We start from the raw sequence: 25,588 nt of genomic DNA on the forward strand, positions 1-25,588 counted from the left end.
AGCGGAAGGCCTGTCACTATAACCACTGATAAAACAGTGATTGCAATTCACTATGTGATTTTGCAGGATCATCAAACAACATTAAAACTACATTTGGAATCTCCCATGGACATGCTCATGATGCTGTCATGGTTTTTTTGGGAATGCGGGAAGTATCAACTCAGTGGGCCCTGAAAGACTTGAATGCAGATCAGAGAAAGGAACATGTACAGTGATGTGAAGAAATCGTCCACCAAATTGAAGCAGATGAAGACGGTTTCTTGCAAGGTGTGTGACAATGGACAAAACGTGGGTTCACCACTTTTATCCTGAGACAAATTGAGTCACAACAATGGAAACATCCTTCAGCATCTACCCTCAAATAGTTCCGGGTGCAAAAATCAGCCGGTAAGGTGGTGGCATCGGTCTTCTGGGATGCAGAAGGGGTAATTATGGTGGATTACTTGCAAAGGGGTGCAACTATCGATGCATCATACAACTGCACCCTCCCGCACCATTTGAGAGGAGAGAGAAAGAAAGAAAGGTACAGAGTTCTTTTGCATCGGGTCAGCACACCAGCACACAAAGCCCTCGCAACACCGGAAACTCTGCATGACTGCGGGTTTTAATTGTTACGTCATCTGCCATATTCTCCAGATTTCGCTCTATCATACTTTTTTCTTTTTCCCAAACCTAAAAAAATACCTCAAAGGACAATGATAAAGCAGTTATTGATGCTGTGAACGCTCGGTTGGACTCAAAATAGAAGAACTTTTACTTGAATGGTTTGCAGAAGTTATCTCATCATGCTGCAAGTGTATTGGTGTACATGGGTATTATATTGAAAAATAAATTGGTATTATAAAATTTCTGTCATTCCATATTGGTCAGACTAGAAACTTTTCGACCCCCCTCGTACATGTCAAAGTATGATAAACAAAACACAGGTTAAAATAATAACCAACCCATGTGTTGGTGATGCTGCATCTGGCTGGACACTTTTCAACAAAGAATATTGGCACCCAGCAACTACAAAGCAGAAGACAAATGCGAAAATGTCCCTGTAGAAGCCGAGCTGCAGGACGCGTGCACCCAGGGCGGCCACAGCGACTGCCAGGCAGAAAGACAGCGTCGCCTCAGCAAGCGTCAAGTTCCGGTCCAGTAGCGCCACCAACGCAAGACGGTCAAAGCGGACCTGCAAAATGTACACACAAATGTTAGGGGCAAGAAACTCGTGCTGTACCTCAGGCTCCCTGGCAAATTAAAAGTGTGTTCCAGAGTGGAACTTGAACCCAGACTCTAAGATTTTTCAATCAATGCACGTACTTAGTTAGCTATCTAAGCACGAATTACCCTCACTGCTTTATTTCTGCCAACACCACTCTCTTGTCTTCCAAACTTCACAGAAATTCTCCCGGACATGTGACTGGACTAGCACTCCTGCAGGAGAGGATATTTCAGAGAAATGACTTAGCCACATCCTAATAAGATATTTAGAATCTCTGTGGAGATTAGAATGCAAGAGCGAGGTACTGGCAGAATTAAAGCTGTGAGGGCCAGTTGTGAGTCGTGTTGGGATAGTTCATCCAATCGGACCATTACCAATTAAAGGCAAGATCTGGGTTTTAGTTTCAATTTGGCACAGACTTTTAATCTGCCATCAATTTTCAAAGCAGCACACAATCCACTTTAGAGTGAAGAATCCTTTATGTACTATTCCTGCCTGGGAGGCAGCAGTTAGACTTGATGCTATGAAGTCCTTTAGCATGTAACCTTACAAATCTGGGCAAGTGCCATGTTACAGTTATACATCAAGTGAAAAACTGTCACTCTCAATTAGGCCATGTGTTGATTTGTCATAGAAAATCAAAATCAATTTGATCTTTTTATGTTTACAATACTTAGCAGAGCACACGTTTGCTTTTTTATTTAGTCTTTTGATACTTGAAACACTGTTGAAAATAAATAAAGAACAATATTAAACAAGTGTGACATCATCAATGTTCATCACTGACAAAGCAATGAAAGTTTAAAGGCATAAGAATGTGCATGCAGAAGGGAAAAAATACTTGTGTTTAACTCCATTAGAGTCAATGTGTAGTGTCACGAATACTGCAGTAAACACTGCCGTCACTTTCTCTTAAAGCAGGTAAATGTTTCAGTTTTCATGTTAGTGGCTATTCTTGGCAAAATTGAAACAGTGAAATGAAAGGAAAAAATTTAAGGTCTGTCTTTTCAACAGCATTTACTACATTTTCAATGTACTTTTGAAGTCGCAGCTTCAGTTATAAAAAAGTTCTTCATTCTAATGTAAACTTTTGAGAAATATGTATATGCAAATGTATCCAATTACTTTTGTGTATGACATCACAATGAAGTAACTTCTGCACATTGTCTGTGTTACTATATCAAACTGTGTATGTTGACATAACAGTGTACACCTTCTGCCCATGTCTATTACTCCTTATTGGAACACATCCCATGTTGCTCTCATTTTTGCTGAACGTTTGTCACCAAGGACAGCATACTTGTTTCTATTATTCAAATATTCATCAAGCTAATGACACATTTGTGAAAATATGATTGTATTTTGGTTAGTATATGAGAATTTGGTACAGCGTTGAATGCGATGTCTAGCAATCTACCTGCTCACCAACATATACTGTTTGCAAGATATCATGTATAAGGAAAGGAATCTGTGTTTGTAGTCTTTCCTGAATCCATATTGATACTTCAAAATCATCATACTGTCTACACTTGAAATATGTTCTAGACTGCTACAACTGACAGATGTCAACTGGCATAGCTCTGTAATTATGTAAGAACAGAAGTCATTTCCAGTCACATGGAACTGTTGACTGCACAAGCAACTGTTGATATATGAACTGTGACAGGAGCAAATTACTTACTGTATTCAATGTAAAATCAAATGTACCATCAGGGCCTGTTGCCTTGATTGATTTAGTGCAGTCTTTATTTTTTTCTTTAATTCAGGGTTGCTAATTTCAGTAAGTCTCATTTGTGTGTCTGTGTGATAGTCAAACATTAGTACTGTAGTATCCTCTTGCATGAATACATTTTTAAACCTGGAATTTCATATTTCTGCTTTCTGTGTGCTGTCTTCAGTTTCAACTGATCGACGAGAGTGTGACTGGAAGTTTTGGGCAGGTCAACTGGACTTTACATATGAACTAAATAACCTACGATTTTTTAACAGCTCTTTATGTACAAACAACTGCTTAGGTTTTACACACAGGCCTTCTTAAGGATGCACGAGATGCTATTAATTTTTCTCTAGTAGTTTTCATGCACTCTCATTTGTAGTAGTCTATGTTTTTGCAATATTCATTGAATGTTGACACAATTAAGTGCAAAATGGTTGGAATGTGTCATTATGAAGACCCTCATAGATGCAAATATGAAAATATTTTCCAGTATGCCCAAACTATCTAGTGAACAGTAGTTTAACTATGATCTCTACTAAGAATCCCCAGTCATGCTGGAATCATCAGAACACACACACACACACGAAGAAATGCAAAATCTTGAGAAACTGCACCCATTATTTTATCAGTGGTTACCTCTCAGGAAGTCCACTTGCAAAGAATCAGCCCCAAAGAATTAAATATCCCACACTACAGTAACTGAACACTTACCTTGATATTTAGGCAGCGAAAAAGCTTGAGCTTGTAGTATCTGCGCGGGCGCCTGATGTCCTCCGAGGTGAGGCCGGCAGTAACGTCGGCCAGCCTGAAGCGCCCCGTCGCGGCAGCGGCACGTGTCAGTGTCATCTCCGTGTCCGTCTCGCTGGAGGCAGCCTGGTGTGCAGCTCCGGCTCCGATCCCCGCTTGCTGCCCAGCGGAGCTCCCGGTGCTGCGGTGAGGCGGGGGCGGAGACCTCCGCACCAGGCGACATGTGTTGCCCCCAGGCTCCAGAAGGATGTGGAACGGCGACCGCTGCGAGGGAGGCATCACCTGTGTCAACAGTTTGTTTGAAATAGAACAAACTGTTCCTAGAACACACACACACACACACACACACACACACACACACACACACACACACACACACGCAAGCACAATGGTCAAAAAAATTTGGCACCTCCAGACATTATATTAATATCATGTAACACTGCCTAGCTTAATAATCATCATCTCAAATCAGTGAGGAAGAGAATCCAGAAGTTCCTTTTGGTACACCAAAGCCCACTGAAGTCATTCCTTGATAGTTAGGTACTGCAAACACTGAATTTCTTAGGCATTGATTTCTATGTTTCACCATTCCAGACATTTTCCATGGGATTACGACAGGGTGATTCAAAGGGTAAGTTGAGGTGCAACGGGATTCCTAGTTTTCATTAAGCCAAGAATGTGTGTGTGTGTGTAACTGTGTCAACAAGGGTATTGACACCTAAGAAGACTGAAGCATCAACTGATTATTCATCATGAAGAGGCATAAGAAAGATCAAGCCCAGGTCACTGACAAAGATGAAATAAACATTCTGGTTCATATTCACAGTAAGCTGAATTAGTGGGCTGAAGTTACTGTACAAAATTCATCCTCATAATATCACAGACCCCTCTCTGGCCTGTACTGCACCCTACACAACCTGCAAGTTAAGAGGAGGAGGAGGAGGTACCTTCTATCTCCACCATGTTAAATGGACTGCCTTCAATGTATTTTTTTCAAAAGTGTTAATAGTAGAACACTGAAATTTTTTTCACGTTCATTTACGGTATTTGCTAACAAACTGACATTTTTAGACTATTGTATTAAAACTGTGATTCTAAAAAAAGTTTTAGCAATCACCCATTTGTCAGGCAAATTATTAAAATTATATAAGGTCACAGGTTCCTTTATAATAGAGCCAGAAATCTAAAAAAAAATGTTGCTTCATGCATGTGTACTAAGACAACTGACTGTTAGAATTTCAGCACTCTGGGATTAATGGTTTCAGAGAAAAGGTACATTAGCTAGAAAGAACAAAAGTTATGGGAAATTGAGTTTAAAGTTTTATCACCCTTACAGTGTCTTTAATACGGGCTGCTATACGCTGTCATTTAAATCCACAGTTTCCTCCACTGATTTGCAAAAATAATTGTATTTCTGAAATTTTATGAAAAGGAAAGTTGCTAGTCACCACATAGTGGAAACGCTGAATCGCAGATAGGCACAACAAAAAGACTGTCACAAATTAAGCTTTTGGGCGTTAAGGCCTTTTGTCAACAATAGACACACACACACACACACACACACACACACACACGACTCTGCAGTCTCATGCAACTGAATGAGACTGCGGTCATGTGTGAGTGTTGCGTTTGTATTTGCGTGCGCGTGCATGTTCTGTGACTCAGTATCGCCGCTAATGCTGAGCAGCAACTTTCCTTTTCATAATACTGTTACATTCCATCCTGGATTTTCCATTGTCTGATTTCTGAAATTTTGTAATACAGCCTGGTGAGTTCATAATGACATATGAAGTTTTCCCTGCTGGTAACATCTTTCCAATCGTACCCACACCATACACAAACCTAATATTGTTTTCATTACATTCACTATCATCTATTTAAAAAAAAAAAGAGCTACATTATTACTGTAGGAAACAACTGAATGCAAAGCAACATACAGGGTCACTAATAGGTGAAAGTGCAAAGCAACAGGAAAAAATGTCCCTATACTTATGAATTCAGAGAAGACAAGTCACAGTGGAAAAAGTGGGAGCGTCTCACTCTGCAAGCTGTCATTTAAACTGACATTTAGGACCTTTAAGTAAGGATTTGTTATAAAATACTTTCATATTTGGAAAATACATACTTCATAATCACCAGTAAAAAGAAATTTCATATTTTCACCATTTCCAAGGTACATTCTGCCCTCGAGTCTTCAGTGCACTTGACACCTTGCGCTGTGTGGAAAGAGGCAAAATCACTACTCCTCAGACCGCACTACATGTCTCCAGTCAGCTAATGTCCAACTTCTTTCTTGTTCAGCCCACTGAAGACATGCAGCTCCCTATGTTGTTGTAAGTAAATGGCCTTTTGTGAAGCACCAGACTCAAAATATTCATTGCATGAAGTCCTCTTCACAATATTCAGTCAGAAACCAGTTGAGACGGATCTGAATTCAATTATAGGTACAATTTGTGTTAGATTCAAAACCAGTTGTCATTGACAAGACATGACACTTGTCTCCAGTTCCTGTCACTTTGGATCTTTAGAAAGCCACTGTCCTTACGCCACCTTGCGCAGCTGCGAGTGGCACATCATGACTTGTAGGCACATTGGACAGTTTGTTTGTGTGTGTGTGTGTGTGTGTGTGTGTGTGTGTGTGTGTGTGTGTGTGTGTGTGTGTGGTTTGAGGTTTTCAGGCACTAAACAGCATGGTCATCAGTACCCAAACGCATAGAAACAGGAACACATGCGGTGAAGGGACGAAGACGGACAGCGAACAAGGAGAATGGCTAAAAGACACAGACCTGATGCAGTTCCAAATCCTCACATACACAGGCAAAACAAGAGGAGAAGAAACACACTAAAAAAGGAAAGGAAACACAAGGAAAAGAGAACAGAAATCAAAGTGAAACAAGTAGGTAATCGTGACTGGCGGACCTCTTACCTAAAACCTGGGTGAGCCAATCACCCAGCAGCACATTAAAATCCTCTCCCTAAAATCCAAGGCGACAAATTGGACAGGACACAAAACTGTAAGTTAGTGTACTACATTCTACCACTATTACTCACTGTCTCCAGTATGTACAGCCCATGACCATGGTACGGCAGCAGGGGGGCGGCAACTCCTGCCTTCACCCGCCCGCCGCTGCCGCCGCCCGACGTCGCCGACACAGTCGACGAGTTGCTGGGGCTCTCCTCCCCGACTTCTGCCGCCGCAGCTGCCGCTGCCACAGCTATGGGCATCACGCCGTGGTTTGCCGTGCCGGCCCCGCGCTCGTGAAACGTGTACGACATCCAGTTTCCGTGCTCGTCGCGAAAGCAGTGGACCGCACCTTCCGTCGTGTCGTCGTGTGAAGTCGCGATGTGCGTGCCGGCTCCCCCCGAAATGGCCGACGCCAGCGCCTCCATGGGGGTGTAAGTCGACGGCGGACAGGAACTGTTATTCCCGCCCGGCGGGGAAGTGGCCACAGGCGTGGACGAGGTCGCGAGTGGTGGATCGCGCACGACTCCGGGTCTCGACCTGCGACGACAGTCGTCGATCCCGTGAAAAAATATCGACTGCATCTGGAGTGATCCCAGTTGCCTAGCCATTATCCACACAACCTCTTGGCAACTTCTGAAACTGACTTTTTACACTGCAGAAAGCCACGATCTTAAATGTGCTTAGCAGACAGTGTAACAAACACATTCTGAAGCAAAATTGTTTAATTTTATTCTTCAACCTTGTGTCATACCACTGGTAATGTAACTACCAGTAGTTTTTAATTCTTATGAAGTCACCATCGGATGATCTACTTAAAGGCTATGAAACAAAAGCAGTAGTAAAATACTAAGAAAATAAATTACAAACTCAATTCAATTTCTGTACATTTTAATGCATTATACGGTAACTTGTCAAAGCAGAAGTGAATAGTGTATACATACTTGGACCCTGATCTCTGACACTAATGTTGCAGATATGTTTACCCTGTACACGCCTATCGTAGCCTGTTCACTTGTACTTGCACAGGTTACTGGGTAATGCATTAGAGTGCATAGAAATTAGTTCGAGTTTAGTACACCACACCACTTCAAATTAAAAGTTAAAATACATAATTTTCCTACATAAAGCAAATAGAAAATTGACACACAGCAAAGCTACCATTACGAAGCAGCTAACATAGAAAAATAAATATAGCTGTTCAATTTCCGTACACAGCACAAAAGAAACACTGCAAAATTGATATCAGCATAAATAAACGTTTGAATCTTGTAGCCCAGTATTCAAACTCATACGCTTCCACTTTACGCTAGTTTAACTCCTATCAACTCCTAAATGCTTCTTCCATACTGTGAGCTGCTGTCTTTACTACTTTCAATATTTGTATTCCATATTTGTATTCAACCCAGGATTTTCCATTTCTGTATTAAAATGCTAACTACCACTAGTTGTGCCCTGAAATGTGGAATATCCTACCACTATCCTTCCCACCCCTCCCACAGTGATATTCCGCCACTCACCAAATCTACACAATATCCTTGTCCATTCCTAATCCACCCCATCTCCCAAATCCTTGCCTTGTGGCCAATATCTCTGTAATAGAGCTAGATTCAAGACCTATCCCATACCCATACCACCACCACCACCACCACCACCACCACTTACTCCATTCCAGTTACAAGCAACATCTATTCCATCAAAGGCAGAGGTACCTGTGAAGTCAGTCATATGATCTACAAGTTAAGCTGCAACTACCGTGCTGTATTCTACATGGGCAAGACAACCAACAAGCTGTCTGTCCATATGAATGGGCACCGATAAACCGTGGCCGAGACAGCTGCGCCATCCAGTTGCTGAGCATGCTGCCCAAACAACGTTTTTCGTATCAATGACTGCTTCACGGCCTGCATAATGTGGATCCTTCCAACCAACTGCAGTTTTACTCTATTGTGCATGTGGGAACTCTCCCTGCAATTTCCGTAATCCCTCTCCAGTCAAAAACATTCTCACCCAGCTATCCCCTTCTCTGCCCCCACTCCAGAACTTCACAGCTTTGTATTCCACCAGTACACCCACTGTCTTTTTTCCCCATTCATTTCTCTCCTCTCCAACTTCCACCCCCCCCCCCCCCCAATCCCGACAGCACTTAGCTGCCCTAGCCTGTCGTCATCACTCCCTGCATGCTCCCAAAAGCAGCACTTCACCCACCCTCCCCCACATCTACCCTGCTACCCATTCCCCTCCCCGACCCAGCCTCCTCGTCATCCCCACCACCCAGACTGCTTCTTCCATTATTCGCACTTGCTCACAGGGCAGCCTCAGTACCCAGAGACAGTGGTCATGTGTGTGTGGGATGTGCTTGTGTGTGTGTGTGTGTGTGTGTGTGTGTGTTGTCTATTTAGAAGAAGACCTTTTGGCTGAAAGCTTGCATGTTTAGCAGTCTCTTTGTTGTGCCTCTCAGTGATTCAACGTCTCCTCTATATGGTGAGTAGCAGTCTATTCTTTTCACAATATTATCATTATTCCATACTGGATTTTTCTTTTGTGTAAGAATTGTACATCCATTGGTTTAAATTTCTTTTCTCCTTAAAGCTTTTAACACTATTTTTTTCTCTGATGCCTGTTATGCGTCTCTGTGAAGTGACCAACAGCAATCTCCCGTCACATTTACATCTACAAACACAAAAATAGTCTATGAAGTGTACAGCAGAGGGTACTTATCATTGTACCACATGTTAAGAGTTTCTTCCTGTTCTACTCACTTAAGGAGATCAGAGAGGGTGACTCCTTATTTGCCTCTATGCATGCCATAATTAGTGTAATTGTGTCTTCGTGGTCCCTCTGGGAGCAATACATAGAGGGTTGTAGTAAATTCTTCACTTCATATGGGTTCTGAAAACTTTGTTAAGTACGCTATCACAGGATAACAAACTTTTACGTTCCAGCGTCTGCCAATTCATGTTCTCATCTAATTTTAACAAAACATTTTTGTGGCTCTTATTTGTACACGTTCAATATAACCCATTATTCTTATCTGTTAAGGGTCCCACACATTTGAGCAGTATTTTAAGATGGGTATTCTAGTGGTTCTAATACCGACTTCCCATTACCAAAAACAACGCAGGTGACTGTCAAAAAAGTGTACGTTAAGGCTCATCAAACAACTTAAAGTATTGAAGTTTCCCATCATGACAGCTGAAACAGAAATATATAGTGTGGGTCCTTTTTGTTACCTAAGAACTCAGTAATGACCTCCTTGAATGATAGACAAATCTTCCTCTCATTTCGGGGCTGTCAAGAGCAATCACAAATGGTGCAGCCCGACTAAGCAGTCGCCGACCAAACTCACTTACAAATTAACTGTGTAACGATGTTGTGACATATGACACTGCACACCGTGTGGGTTTTCTCGTGCCCACAAATGCTCACTGTGGAGATTAAATACAGTGTCATTAATTAGTAACTATGGCATCATCAGAGAACAACACGTAAGCTGACAACTGCATATTTTGTTACAGAAACGAATGTGCAAAATGCACTCAAGGATTGTTACCAGGGTGCAATAACAGCACCCTCTGGAGATGAAAGGCATGTAACAACTCTGTGTTCAAAACACACTGGACACTGCTACAAGACATTCCTACGTCCAAGGCAACAGCTCATATGCTGATGCTCAGATTACTCTCAGCAGCACCTAACACACTTTCTTTCCCACCACCAAATGTACCGACTGTGGCCTCCCTCATTAGATACAGCATTTCGTAATGACTCGTATTTGTCCGAATTTCAATGAAGACTTGCAAACAAACTGTAGTATGGCTGATGTCTGTCTGGAGAGCATACTGAAAATGTACGCAGCCGCTCAACAACTTCATTCAGCTATTCCATAAATTAAGTGCACGTCTCCAAGCTCTCCATTATATACAATTCCACGCTCCTCGCATGCTTGATCGCTCAAATGAGGAAATCCTCATGTTCCTTCCAGTACTCTCTGGTACAGCACCACCTAGTGGCGTATGATGATGTTGCAGCTATGGGCTGTTATGCAACTCTCGATCCTTACGATGTGCCCTACCTACCCTAAAAGTCGGCTGCAAAGTTTCTGGAACACCCTGTATATTAATTAAATTATAAACTGAAATGGCATATGAAATGCATAAAATTAAAATTTCTAAAAACATGTATGTTTAAATGTCTGAGTGTTCATTGTAAAACAAGTGTGTGAGCTACAGCTTTTCTGTTATCATATTAGGTTTCAGCACACTAAATACCAAAATAGTTTACACAAGTGAATTACAGAGCTGAACTGAAAATGTGTACCACAAGCCTGGTGGCCCTTCCATGAATGAAACGTTCCTTGTGAATGTAGGAGAAGATGGGAGTGGCTACAGGAATCTATAGTCATATATGCGTAAACGAGATACTCGACAGCTAACATACGAAAACACACAGTTTGGCTCAATTGGCCTGTGTAACTTTCTTCAATTTAAAAGCACTGTCAGGCACCTGTGAGCTCGATTTCCCCGCCTGATGCGTCGGTGGCGTGACCGAACAGGAGGTCCGCTCGGTGTGTTGGCACTGAAACCCAAGCTTTCCAAATCGCCCATTATTTCACGGCGAGCAGCGAGGAAAGCGGCAACCCATGGGACTGGTGTCAGCACCTGAAGAAAAATTGTCACCAGCCACTGATACGAGATCCACAACAATGGGAAAACTAATGGCTAACATTTGCCTCTAAAATATACTATCATTCAAAGAAGCTGATAATATTAGTGCCATGAACAAAGTATCAGCAAATCAGGCTCCTGTCTATCCAGCATCTTCAGCAGTGGTCAAAAGTCAAAATTATAATATAAAAGAAGTGGGAAGGTACAGAATGCAACAGGAACAGTGAGCCAATTTAAACATTACATTCAAACATGAAGAATTAGAAGTAGATATTATAACTTAATGTAGATTGTATTAAAGAACACTTTAAACCATTCATTACGTCTACATTTACCGTATTTACTCGAATCTAAGCCGCACTCGAATCTAAGCCGCACCTGAAAAATGAGACTCGAAATCAAGGAAAAATAATTTTCCCGAATCTAAGCCGCACCTGGAATTTGAGACTCGAAATTCAAGACGAGAGAAAAGTCTTAGACCGCACCTCCAAATCGAAACAAAGTTGGTGCATTGTAACATGAGACACAATTTAGGTCAAATGGATGAAGATACACCTACAGTAGTTTGGTTCGAGTCGTAAGATTAACAATTAAGATTTACAAAGTAGCCACTGATATGTATCAGGTGCTCCGTCCGTATTTATATGGGTACCCTTCCTTTTTCACGTGCTTCGTCTGATTTGAATCGATTGCTTATTGTGCTTTGATCTGATAAGTGCTTTTCTCTATGTTATAGGTGTTTACGTCACTCTAAGCTGAAATTGCATTATTGTACTGTGTCACGCATTGTCTGTCGCATTCTGATAATGAGTGTTTACAGCCTGTAGCCGCTCGCGGTATGGCTCGCTTTTGTGCACGCTACTGCCGCTTACAATAAAAAAAAAAGGAGAGGAATTGTCTCATAAACGAAACAAAGGCAAGAGACTGCTATTTGTTGTTACTTACACTGCTGCTTTCTTTGATAATGATCAACAAGAACCAAATAATATACTGCGTATGATAGAAGATGTTCTGAACGAGAGTTTAGTGAAAATTTTTCTCCGTTTGAAAATCTTTGCAGACGCCTCTTTAGTACATTACATTCTGCACAGAAATTAGAGTCATCTTAGATTTAAAAATCTAGTCAGTTGCCGTGCTTCATTTCTGACTATCACTATTCAGCATAAGAATAATACAAATATAAACATGACATGATATCTATATTCTTCAGTGTTTGCTGTTGTCTAACTCTAGTTTCGTAGTTTATTAGGCAGACAGGATTTAAATGAGATAGCAGCAAACACGAAAGAATATATGGCATTATGTTTACATTCTTCTACCTTTTCTTTTAAGTTATTTTCTGACGCAGAGGTTTTGGTGCCAGTATTTATCTTTGTGCCTGCAAAGCATGCCTGTATAGCGCTCATATATTCGACGGCAGAAGTTAGTTGTGGTGGCACCTACCAACACTTTTCAGAACGTCCGCTTCCTTTGCACTCAATTCTAAACCCGAAAAAAAGCGAGCCTTAGATTCGAGTAAATACGGTACATCTATACTCTGCAAAAGGCACGTTCCATTGTACCACTTATTAGGGTTTCTTCCTGTTTCATTCACATATGGAGCGTAGGATGACTGGTTGTTTGAATCCCTCCATGCATGCTGTAATCTTTCTAATCTCATCTCCACAATCCTTATGTGGATGATATGTAGGGGTTCTAGTATATTCCTAGGGTCACCATTTAAAGCCCATTCTTAGAACTCTGTTAGTAGACTTTCTTGGGAGAGTTCACATTTATCTTCAAGAATCTGCCAGTTCAGTTCTTTCAACATCGGTGACACACTACTATGGACCAAACAAACCTGTGACCATTTGTGCTGCTCTTCTCTGTATACCTTTAATATCCCGTGTTAGTATATTTGGTATGGGTTTCACACACTTGAGCAATATTCTAGAACTGGTCACACGAGTTATTTGTAAGCAATCTCCTTTGAAGACTTTATAAACATCTGTGTCACACATTCTGTACTAGGTACCCATTTTGACTTATACCACAGAAATATGGACAAGTAGAAGAGTTATAAAAGCAGAGAAAAGGCCAGCAGAATGAAGTTCTTGAGGACTAAGGACTAAGATTAGACTAGATAAATACAACCCAAGACTGGGTTGATATGGACACACGAGAAGAATGAGAGAGAACGAAGATCTCACCAGTGTCCTACCTCATATGGAAACAGAGAGATGGCCAGTAATAATTATCTCCATATGGCGTATTTTGGGTTCCTTCAGTCACACATCTCATCTGGCCTTCTCAGGTGTGGACACCTCATATCAGCAACATTTTAAAAGTCCAAAAAAAAAAGTTGTCCATATATTATGCAAGGCTGGTCTTAAAGAGTACTGCCGCCCTCTTTTTACCAGGCTTAAGCTAGTAACAGTTGTGAACCTGTCCATCCATGAGTCTGCACTCCTTGTCTTCTAGTAAGTGTTTGCTTTGATGACACTGCAAAATGGCTTGATAGTAACATACAGCCATTAAAATTGGAATTTGTTGACATTCACAGCTAAACCACCCACTCCATTATTTTGTTTTTATATGCATTTATTTAGCAGATTTTTTACGTGCTGGTCCTACAACATTACAGAACAGGTAACAAGTGAACAACCAAATAGTTGAATAAATCTACTACAAAGCCGATGTACCCCAAATATTAAAAAGACACACACACACACACACACACACACACACACACACACACACACACAGAGAGAGAGAGAGAGAGAGAGAGAGAGAGAGAGAGAGAGAGAGAGAATCGGTAATAGTTAAATTGCACATCTCATAGTTTATGTTTAATATTCATACACAATGTGCACCAAAAGACCTGTCAGAGAGTTGTCAATTGTACAATATAAGCTTTTTGATTTCACCTTGCAGTTTATGTTCTTATAATGAAAAATTTTACATGTGCTGCAAACAAACACATCAGGCTATACATCACAACCTTTATTTTGCATTCACACTCATTGGCTTCCAGCTAACAATCAAATTATCATCTTGTGATCTAACCTAAGACATTGAGTTATGTTACAAGTAAGTCTAGCCCTACAATCAAGATCTCAACAGGTTAACTAACACACTGAAGACAGTTGTCCCTTGTAAAATTTTGTTTAACACCTTCATTATCTTCTGTTGTGTCATAAACCAATATAACAGCATCAGAAGAAAAGGGCAATACAACATACTGAAAGCGTTTGATGGCACCTTTTTTATTTTATTCAGCCTCAGTAGTATGTAATAAGATGGGTAATATGATTCTTAATAGGTTGAGTTGAGCATTAGTCAAGTCGCACAATGGCTTGATCTATCCGGTACAACTAGAGTAGCATGTTTCTCTGTCAAACAAAGCAATTAAGTCTCTGTTAAGCATTTGGTGTAAAAACTGCAGTCCTTCTAACATAAAAGAAACTTTTCAAAATATGTAGGGCTCTGCTAAGGGATAGATACTTCAAACTGGGAAAATGGTTAGAAACTACTGGCCAGACTAACATTAGCAGTGTGAGACATTACTGGCTTAACAATCAACTAAAGGTCCTTATTTTTGCAACCCATAGGTCCTATATCTCGATTATCTCACGCACGGTAGTAACAGTCAGTTTCCAGGAATTTAATGGAAAATGCATATAGCTGAAACTGAATTGAAGTTACAGGCAAATGTACTTAGTTGCCCTTAATCATCTTACTTCCCCAATATTTTTAGGTGACTTTATGTAGCCAACTCACCTATCCAGCTGACTCTGGATTCAAATCTAAACTGGCCTAAAAACTATTTTAAACCAGCATCTGGGTGATAAAAGGGACAAATGAACAGTGTTATTGCTTCACACTCGCCGCAGAGGTAGTTAGTTGGCAGCTGTGGAACATAAGCACCTCTTGCTCTCCTTTTAGTTTCTCTCTTCCTCATCTTTCTCTACAACGTGACTGTGAGATTTTACATTCTAAATTACAACACATTTAAAAATCACAATATCAACAAACTGATAACCATAAAATTAACTGTATTTTTCCTGAAAGTTTATCAGTACCTGAGGTGCTGCAGCTATTAATCTCGTGACTAAATACTGAATTGTGGCCTGTAACAACAAACTACATCATAACCCCGCTTTTACGTTCCCGGAATTGACGTTTTCCCACCATTTATGACATTTTTTATCAGTCCCATCAAATTTCCTATGCCCACAATGTTAATTTGCACATGTTTTGCATAACTTATTTATAATTTTCCCGTAATTAATGCATTACGAAAAAATGTTTGTGAAGAAAAAATGATGCTGGCCGTCCAGTAGTGTTTACAAATATTATGTGGTTAAGTTTCTTGACACCAGGGCACTCTACTCAGCAGATTTTAACCAGTAAACATGTAGAAGTTGGAGCAATTTGTGCCATATCTCCCGCCACTGCCAAGCTCTATCTGGTTTGGTGGCTGATGGGAGTAACTAGGTTTGTTCAAATGAAGATATTGTGACCAATCACAACCGTTTCCAAACTGTCTCTACTGCACAGAAGCAGTTTCGCGATTGTTGTGATCATCGTGACACCTCTGTCGAACCATATTTAGCGTGTTTCGGCGTATGGCCACTTGAAGCACTAGTTGACACCATCATTCACTTTGCATTGCTCAAATGTTTTTAGTTTAAACACAGCACCAGTTACGTAATTTATTCATGCTGAGCAAAACATGTTTTGAGAATTTATTCTCGTTGTCAAGTGCAGTATTTACATATGTATTTTTTGTGATGTTACACAAACAAACAATGTAAGTGATAGTTTGTGTGTGTGTGTGTGTGTGTGTGTGTGTGTGTGTGTGTGTGTGTGGTTTTCTACACAACTAACGAGGCCCAGTACCTGATAACCCCCAGTACCTGATAACCGCAAAAAGACGACTACAGTGCAAGAGATGCAAAATAACACATATTCAAACACCATACAAAATACTTATTTACATATTTGCACTTGACAACGAGAACAAAAATTTCGAAACGCTTCATGCTAAGCTCGAAAAAATACGTTAACTAGTGCAGTATTTCTTTATTTACATAACAAATTACAGCTTTCAAAAACATCGATTATGACATTCCTACTTCCCAGACAGTTATTAGTTCCAGTTACGGCAGTGGTTTTAGTTAGATAATAAACCTTCATTACATAATAAATTAGTTCCTGACAAGCCTTTTCACGCCTGTTATGTACGTATATCATACGTGAAGTGCAAGGGTGCCTCCTGTATGTAAATTTTATAGCTTAAAACATTATTTCCAACATTTTACATTTTCCCACGTTTTACACAATTTTTTGGAAGTCCCGTGAAAAGTGTAAAAGCAGGATTTCACTGTATCCCTTCGCACCTGCTTCCCTCCTCCCACCTTCCCTCTCCCTCCCTCCCACCCTCTTTCTCCCTCAACACGTGGACACACACACACACACACACACACACACACACACACAGTTTTTCTCTCACACAACAGTTTTTCTTCTCTATTGCCAAAATGCTTTCAGACAAGAGTTACATATTCCACAAACATTTTGCTTTTGAATTAAACACAAAACTGTTTACTAATGTTACAGAATATCATATGGCAACTATGTAGGGTCTGTTCAAAGAATTCCGAAACTTTGTGCACTTTTTTTTTAAATGCTTGCTTTTTATTTATTGTGCATGGTCTCCTTCAAAATGCCCTCCTCCACAAATGATAAATTGCCCCCAATGTCATTTCCACTTCCAGAAGCAGTCTTTGTATGCTTTTTGCTGGATCATACGAGGCGTTGTCTGTGAATTTTCTTCTATCTTGCCTATCATTGCAAATCTTAGTCCTTTCAACTGGATTTTTAACTTTGGAAATAAAAATAAGTCTACACGGCACCGGTCTGGAGAGTACGGAGGATGAGGCAAAACACTGATTTCATTTTTTGTACAATAGTCATGCACCAACAGGGATAATATGCGGGTGCATTACACGATGCTATAGCCATGAATTGTCTCACCACATTTCAGGCCATTTCCTTCACACGTTTTCTCATAGGCATCACAAGACATCCTGACGGTAGCATCGATTAACAGTTTGTCCCCGTGGCACGAATTCATGATGAACTAATCCTTCAAAGTCAATGAAAATGATCAGCATGTATTTGACATCTGACCTTACCTGAGAAACTTTTTTTGTCTTTGAGAACCTTTCCCAACCTATTGTGAAGAAAGGACCTTGGTCTCAATATCATAACTGTAGACCCAGGTCTCATCACCACTTGTGAGTTTCTTAAAGAACATCTTGTCCTCATTTGCACAATCCAAAAGATCTTTACAGATTGTGAAGTGAAGGTATTTCCCACCTTGCCTCATGAGCCGTGGAACAAACCTGGTGGCAACACAATGCATTCTAAGATGCTGTGTCAGGATTTTATGAAACGATCCAACTGAGATGTTACATTCTTCTGAAATCTCTCTGACAGTCAATCTTTGATTGGCACACACAATTTCATTGATGTTCCTGGCACGAGTGTCATCAGTAGATGTTGAAAGACATCCTGAACGAGGGTCATCTTTAACTTCCGTCTGGCCATTTTAAAACCACGTCAACCATTTGTAACACTGAGTACAGCTTAAGCACTCTTCATCGTAGGCTTCCGGTATCATTTGATGTGTCTCTGTAAAGGTTTTCTCGAGCCTGCAGCTCCTATAACCCTGCCATCTCCAAATTTCCAAACTGTGTGACACAATGTTCTACTCAATACAGCACTGAACAATAACTGAAATACATACAACAATGAACTTCCAGCAGTTATACATTAAATACAGGCATACGTAGGGATGTCAACTGCATTTTGCTCCAACACACCACTGGCACAAAATTACGAATGTTCCAAAATTTTTTGAACAGACCTCATATTCCAGTTTAAAACAACAAAACATCATAAATAATACTGATTTGAGCTATCAGAAATGTATTACGAGGTAAAGAGAAAGTCTGACTCCCAAACTCTCCTCTAAGTTTCATCAATATCAAGCTATGGATTTTCATTGCCTTTTATGTGTGTGAATGCCTATGTAGAATTCACAATTATAAATGCCTGCTGCAGACTTTGCTCAATAATCCTACATATTTTGCACATATAACAACATGATTTATAATATTTATTATAACATTTATTCAACACGCAACCAAAACAGCACAATATATTGAAGAAATTATAGAACATAAACTTTTTCTCTTTTTACGTATTTCTCTTTGCATCCATAGCAACAGCAGCAACAAATGTTCATTCCGCAAAATTATAAAAGGATGATATAATTACTATTCCACATTAAAACAATAATTAATAAACAGTCAAATGTGTAACGCAAAGCTTGTATTACTTATATAAATAGTAGCAAAGAAGTCAGAGATAGCTTTCAGCTTGCAGTAATTACACTTTATCACATTTCATCAGTACAGTTCACAGAGAAATCTGTGTATGTAAAATCATTCTTTTATAAAGAGTTTCTTTATACTATTACATATGAAGGAAGTGATTATGTAAGCTAGAATCTGAATCTGGTCATTTTCTTTCTCTGACACTCATGTGTACACAGAAGCGCGCACGCACGCACACACACACACGCACGCACACACACACACACACACACACACACACACACACACACACACACAGTATAAGCAAGCATAAGTTAAGAAGAAATTTGCCTGGTCACATGCTTTGTCCTACCATCTACTTCAAGGAAACAGCTTCTACTGATAAAGATTTCAGGTAGCAATATTTATCAGTCTTCCTTATGTGTTTGTCCGTAACTCTGTGCTTCATCTATTCAAAGAGTTCTGTTCATTATAATCTATATTCCACGGACTTGCCATTGTCACAATAAGCTAACAATGACTCAGGTGGAGCTCACCTCATCGTCCCCTGCACGAGACCGGTGAGGTGGTGGCATCAGTCTCAGCTGGGAACCCTGCGAGGAAGTCCGCCGCGCTCGGGGCACCTCAGGTCGACTGGCATCCCCAGCACCCACTTCGCCCGAGTCCTTCCGCTGCAGAGGAGGAGGAGCTCCGTCAGAACACTTCACTCTGTAGGAACTGCCATTTATTTTCTCATCCGGGCTCTCTCTTTCGGCTGATGCACCTGCAAATATTGCCAACAGTGAAACGCGACCAAATCGAACTAATGCATACTGTTGATGGACTTAGAAATTTAAAAACAGGCAAGAACAGATACACGTTACATTATAACCACATGTACAATCTGAGAAGATACACGAGGAGCTTATGAAGACCGTATGCAGCAAGTGACATTTTGTACATCAATAAGTCAAAGGTGGTTGATTTAATGAGGATTTTATGTTTAACTTTTATTCCACTGGATCCTCGCATCTATACTACTCGACTGTTGAACACCTCTTTACAATTAAAGAAACTTTGATTGGCAAAAAAATATAAATATCTAAATCTTGAACCATCAAATGTTAAAAAAACAAAAACAATACACATACAAAACTTAATAATGAACAGCGTGTCTATGGTGACCCATAAAAATGAACCACTGCAGAATTCACCTGGAATGATGATACTGCTTGAAGGATGGAAATAAATCGCTTGAAGATGGCTTCAGAACCAAAATTGCCATAGTGTCCAAAAGGAAATACATAGCAAAAGTCAAATAGCACAAGCATTATTATGTATAAAATTCTACATAGCCATGACGCCTTACAATAGGAAAATCGCCACCCAGATTTATTTGGAGAAACGCAACAAACCAAAATAATTATCACTGGATCACATAAAGAGTCACTATAACACAATCGAGCAGATCTATTTATTCACTAACAGCTTTTGTTTTCCTACTTTCCCATTCATTCAATGAGCTACAATTTCCTCCAGACAATGAAATGGCCCTAAAATGTTACATCAAAAGTCTTTTGTTTGACACTAGTAGCCCTCAACTTTGTAGAGAGCTGCACATTTTTCTAACTAAATTTTTTTAGTTTTAGCAGCACTGAGAAAAAGATGTGCTCACAATGAAGCCGTGAGTAAACAGCAGTCCTCCAATTAATTTTACCAAGTTGTGGATATGTCTCTGCAATCCTTCACACCAAATCTTCACACTATTACAATTTCATTCCTATATGTAATAGAATTCTTTCAGTATAGTGAAATTTTTCTAACCAGGAAACTAAACTTGTGATTGGCACAGCCACATCTGTCTCTCGTGCGAACTTTCATCCCGCGCAGATTTAACATTGTATCCGGGAACGAAAAAATTTGCTTAGGTCTAAAACTGATCTCTCTTATTTGTGGCAATAACTGTGAAAGGGCAGTCTGGCATTCACTGCTTGATTGTCAAGTCAAAAAATAGCAATATAATAAAATAGAATTCCTAACATAAATATCATTTTCCCCTTTTCTGCTATTTTTTTCCATATACATACGTTAGGCATGTATGAAAAATATAAATTCTAATCCAAGATGAATTTTTCAAAACCTTATTACAAAGTGTACAGTTTACCGGCTGCTGCTAACAGAATAAATATTTCAGGTCTAAACATCATATTTAAATATACACTCTGAGGGATAAAAAACACACACCACAATGGAATTATCCAAATGGGATGGAAACTGGCAAATGTGATGTACATGCACAGACAAACAACTGATTACAATTTCAAAAAAATTAGATTATTTATTCAAGAGAAAGCACTTCACAAATTGAGAAAGTCAGATAGGAGTCAGTCCACCTCCGGCCCTTAAATATGCAGTTATTCAGCTCGGCATCAATTGATAAAGCTGTCGGATGTCCTACTGGGGGATATCGTGCCACATTCTGTCCAATGGCACATAAGGTCATCAAAATCCTGAGCTGGTTGGAGAGCCCTGTCCATAATGCTCCAAATGTTGTCAACTGGGGAGGCAGGGTTTGGGAAGTACAAAAGAGAAGAAGCAGAAACTCTCACTGTGTGTGTGGATGTGTGTGTGTGTGTGTGTGTGTGCATTATATTCCTGAAATTTAAGCCCAGGTTGGCTTGCCATGAAGGGCAACAGAACGGGAAGGGGAATATCGTCGACATATCACTGAGCTGTAAGGGTGCTGTGGATGACAATCAAAGGGGTCCTGCTATGAAATGAAATGGCACCCCAGACCAACACTCCTTGTTGTTGGGCCACATGGAAGGTGAAAGTCAGGTCGATATCCCACTGCTGCTGAGATACACCTTCACTGGTCACGGGCGCTCGATTCAAAGCGAGACTCGTCACTGAAGACAATTCTACTCCGCTCGATGAGATTCTGGGACAAATGTGCTTGACACCATTGCAAACGGTCTTCTCAATGTACAGAGCTCAATGAATGATAGGTGGCAAACGGTGTGCCACGGGTTCAGACCCCTTTCTGTGAGCCACTTATTAATGGTGTTTGTGGTCAATGAAGCACCAGCTACATGTCAAATTGACGATAGTCCGAGTGTCTTTGTGACAATGGCTCGGTCCTTACATTCACTAGGTCGACCGCTTCCTTCTCGATGCTGTGTTCAGCTATTGCTTCCTGCTGACATCACCGAATAGTGGCATCACTCCTATCGAAATGTCGAGCAATTCGTCTATTACTCCAACTTGCTTCTTCGAGCCCAACTACACGTTCTCTCTGAAACACCGACATCTGCGTCTACTGTTCGTGTGGCAGTTGCTGTCCGACTGAGTACACGGAATTAAATTCGTAGAGACTTTATTCCCCGGTATCGACGTGCCCTCATTCACCGTCCTCACCAGCTGCACAGTGCAGCTGCGCTGCAGGGTCAGACATTTGTCGACTGGCCGCCAAAGTGTACAATTTTGCATTTTCCGTCATTACGTGTACGAATATCAATTTGTGACCAATTTGCACAACACCTTTGTGGTGTGCCTTTTTTTGTCTTAGAATGTATACTGAAAATTTAAGGTTCCCATAAAGCATGTGCACTTGAAAACGATATTCATTTACAAATATTTGTTTTATAGTTGACATATCTCATTTGCAAGCCTTAATTTCATTTCACTACTGAAAAGTAAGTAGTTACAAAGTTATATCCGTACAAAATTATTGCACTCTTCAGAACCAGGTTTTACACTGTAAGACATTCCCAGGGGCAGATGTGGACTCTGACCACAATCTGTTGGTTATGATTAAAATTGAAGAAACTACAAAAAGGTAGGAATTTAAGGAGATGGAACCTGGATAAACTGACGAAACCAGAGGTTGTACAGAGTTTCAGGGAGAGCATAAGGGAACAATTGACAAGAATGGGGGAAAGAAATAAAGTAGAAGAAGAATGGGTAGCTTTGAGGGATGAAGTAGTGAAGGCAGCAGAGGATCAAGTAGGTAAAAAGAAAAGGGCTAATAGAAATCCTTGAGTAACAGAAGAAATATTGAATTTAATTGATGAAAGGAGAAAATATAAAAATGCAGTAAATGAAGCAGGCAAAAAGGAATACAAACGTCTCAAAAATGAGATCGACAGGAAGTGCAAAATGGCTAAGCAGGGATGGCTAGAGGACAAATGTAAGGATATTGAGGATTATCTCACTAGGGGTAAGATAGATGCTGCCTACAGGAAAATTAAAGAGACAATTGGAGAAAAGAGAACCACTTGTATGAATATCAAGAGCTCAGATGGCAACCCAGTTCCAAGCAAAGAAGGGAAAGCAGAAAGGTGGAAGGAGTATACAGAGGGTCTATACAAGGGCAATGTACTTGAGGACAATATTATGGAAATGGAAGAGGATGTAGATGAAGATGAAATGAGAGATATGATACTGCGTGAAGAGTTTGACAGAGCACTGACAGACCTGAGTCGAAACAAGGCCCCGGGAGTAGACAACATTCCATTAGAACTACTGACAGCCTTGGGAGAGCCAGTCCTGACAAAACTCTACCATCTGGTGAGCAAGATGTATGAGACAGGCGAAATACCCTCAGACTTCTAGAAGAATATAATAATTCCAATCCCAAAGAAAGCAGGTGTTGACAGATGTGAAAATTACCGAACTATCAGTTTAATAAGTCACAGTTGCAAAATACTAACGCGAATTCTTTACAGACGAATGGAAAAACTAGTAGAAGAAGACCTTGGGGAAGATCAGTTTGGATTCCGTAGAAATATCGGAACACTTGAGGCAATACTGACCCTACGACTTATCTTAGAAGCTAGATTAAGGAAAAGCAAACCTACGTTTCTAGCATCTGTAGAATTAGAGAAAGCTTTTTACAATGTTGACTGGAATACTCTCTTTCAAATTCTGAAGGTGGCAGGGGTAAAATACAGGGATCGAAAAGCTATTTGCAATTTGTACAGTAACCAGATGGCAGTTATTAGAGTCAAGGGACATGAAAGGGAAGCAGTGGTTGGGAAGGGAGTGAGACAGGGTTGTAGCCTCTCCCCGATGTGATTCAATCTCTATATTGAGCAAGCAGTGAAGGAATCAAAAGAAAAATTCGGAGTAGGTATTAAAATCCATGGAGAAGAAATAAAACCTTTGAGGTTCGCCGATGACATTGTAATTCTGTCAGAGACAGCAAAGGACTTGGAAGAGCATCTGAACGGAATGGACAGTGTCTTGAAAGGAGGGTATAGGATGAACATCAACAAAAGCAAAACGAGGATAACGGAATGTAGTCAAATTAAGTCAGGTGATGCTGAGGGAATTAGATTAGGAAATGAGACACTTAAAGTAGTAAAGGAGTTTTGCTATTTGGTGAACAAAATAACTGATGATGGTCGAAGTAGAGAGGATATAAAATGTAGACTGGCAATGGCAAGGAAAGCATTTCTGAAGAAGAGAAATTTGTTAACATCGAGTATAGATTTAAGTGTCAGGAAGTCTTTTCTGAAAGTAAGATGGGTAGATCATATAACTAATGAGGATGTATCGAATAGGATTGGGGAGAAGAGGAGTTTGTGGCACAACTTGACTAGAAGAAGGGATTGGTTGGTAGGACATCTTCTGAGGCATCAAAGGATCACCAATTTGGTATTGGAGGGCAGCGTGGAGTGTAAAAATCATAGAGGGAGACCAAGAGATGAACACACCAAACAGATACAGAAGGATGTAGGTTGCAGTTGGTACTGGGAGAGGAAGAAGCTTGCACAGGATAGAGTAGCATGGAGAGCTGCATCAAACCAGTCTCAGGACTGAAGACCACAACAACGACAACATACATATCAACTATCGTCTCTCTTTTTTATATTAAGTTTAAAATGCAATAATTTTGTACTTGAGCTATATTAAATGGACTCCATGGACAATGCCGTAGCGAGTCACTCCTGAGCTTCAATCGTGTAAAGTCAGCACTATGTACAGGCTTAGCCTGCACCAAGCTGCCACAGTACTGTAGAGTTACTGAGTTTGGACAACATAATGTTGCCACTTTTTAAATTTTGTTCGTCTGAACTCCACGCGGTTTTTTACTGATCTGTCAGATTATAACTATGAAGTTTGCTATACAAAAACTGATCGCTATTGAGTTGGACAATAAAAATAAATGAGGATATAATGATATCTTATTTTGATGGTGTTGAGAACAGTTATTTAAAAATTATTTCATAGCTCTCAGCAGACAACAACTGCACTTTTGGAAAAAAAAGAGCACTGCCATCACTACTAACAACAACAACAAAGTGATTCCTCCTTTACCAAGTAAAATAATTTTGTCTAAATTACTTTTCTGTTCAGCCAGTGAAACGGTATAACACAGTAATTTTGTAATACACTACACAATTAGAAGGGTGACTTACGCTCGTGGTCCCTCGCCGCTTTTCTCAGGCGCCTCCAGCTGTCAAAGTTGTCGCTCGTCGTAGTTATGTGTGCCTCCCGAACGACCAGAGGCACGGCACTGTGTGGCTGCTCATCTGCTGTTTCTGCAGCTGGAAAAAGGGCAACAAATATAAATAAAGACTAATACAGAATAGGCCACTAGTGACGAAAGGCACACCTGTATACAGTCCAGGCCTTTCAAACTGTAACACAACAAAGATGGTAAAAAGTGCATTACATGCTAGGATACACAAATCATTAGCATTTCAGCACAACCACACAAGGTAGATATGAGTAACACAACCTAGTTTCTGTACAGAACGAAGATTATGCAGCGATTTTCTCATTCAAAAACCACATATGAATATTGGCTGTTGTGATAAGATCACATTATCCCTTGTGAAAGGAGGTGATACATTTATCAGCACAAGTCACAACACACCAACGACAAGATTGTGGTCTACCAAGACTGCGGTTTATCAT

The 25,588-nt window shown here is 40.3% G+C and overlaps 1 protein-coding gene across 1 annotated transcript in view; it reads right to left on the reverse strand.

Annotated features, from left to right (window-relative positions):
- The window catches only part of LOC124716700 (pecanex-like protein 1), a 296,058-nt gene that overhangs the window by 134,175 nt on the left and 136,295 nt on the right, over window positions 1–25,588 (reverse strand). Inside the window, exons 12-17 of the mRNA XM_047243242.1 lie at window positions 25,087–25,215; window positions 19,222–19,448; window positions 11,140–11,294; window positions 6,858–7,173; window positions 3,636–3,953; window positions 945–1,174 (exon numbers count right to left, since the gene is read on the reverse strand). Coding sequence (XP_047099198.1) covers window positions 945–1,174; window positions 3,636–3,953; window positions 6,858–7,173; window positions 11,140–11,294; window positions 19,222–19,448; window positions 25,087–25,215 — 1,375 coding nt within the window. The remainder of the gene's footprint in view (window positions 1–944; window positions 1,175–3,635; window positions 3,954–6,857; window positions 7,174–11,139; window positions 11,295–19,221; window positions 19,449–25,086; window positions 25,216–25,588) is intronic.

The sequence above is a fragment of the Schistocerca piceifrons genome, chromosome 9 (genome assembly GCF_021461385.2).
Source record: "Schistocerca piceifrons isolate TAMUIC-IGC-003096 chromosome 9, iqSchPice1.1, whole genome shotgun sequence".
Taxonomy (NCBI): Eukaryota; Metazoa; Arthropoda; class Insecta; order Orthoptera; family Acrididae; genus Schistocerca; species Schistocerca piceifrons.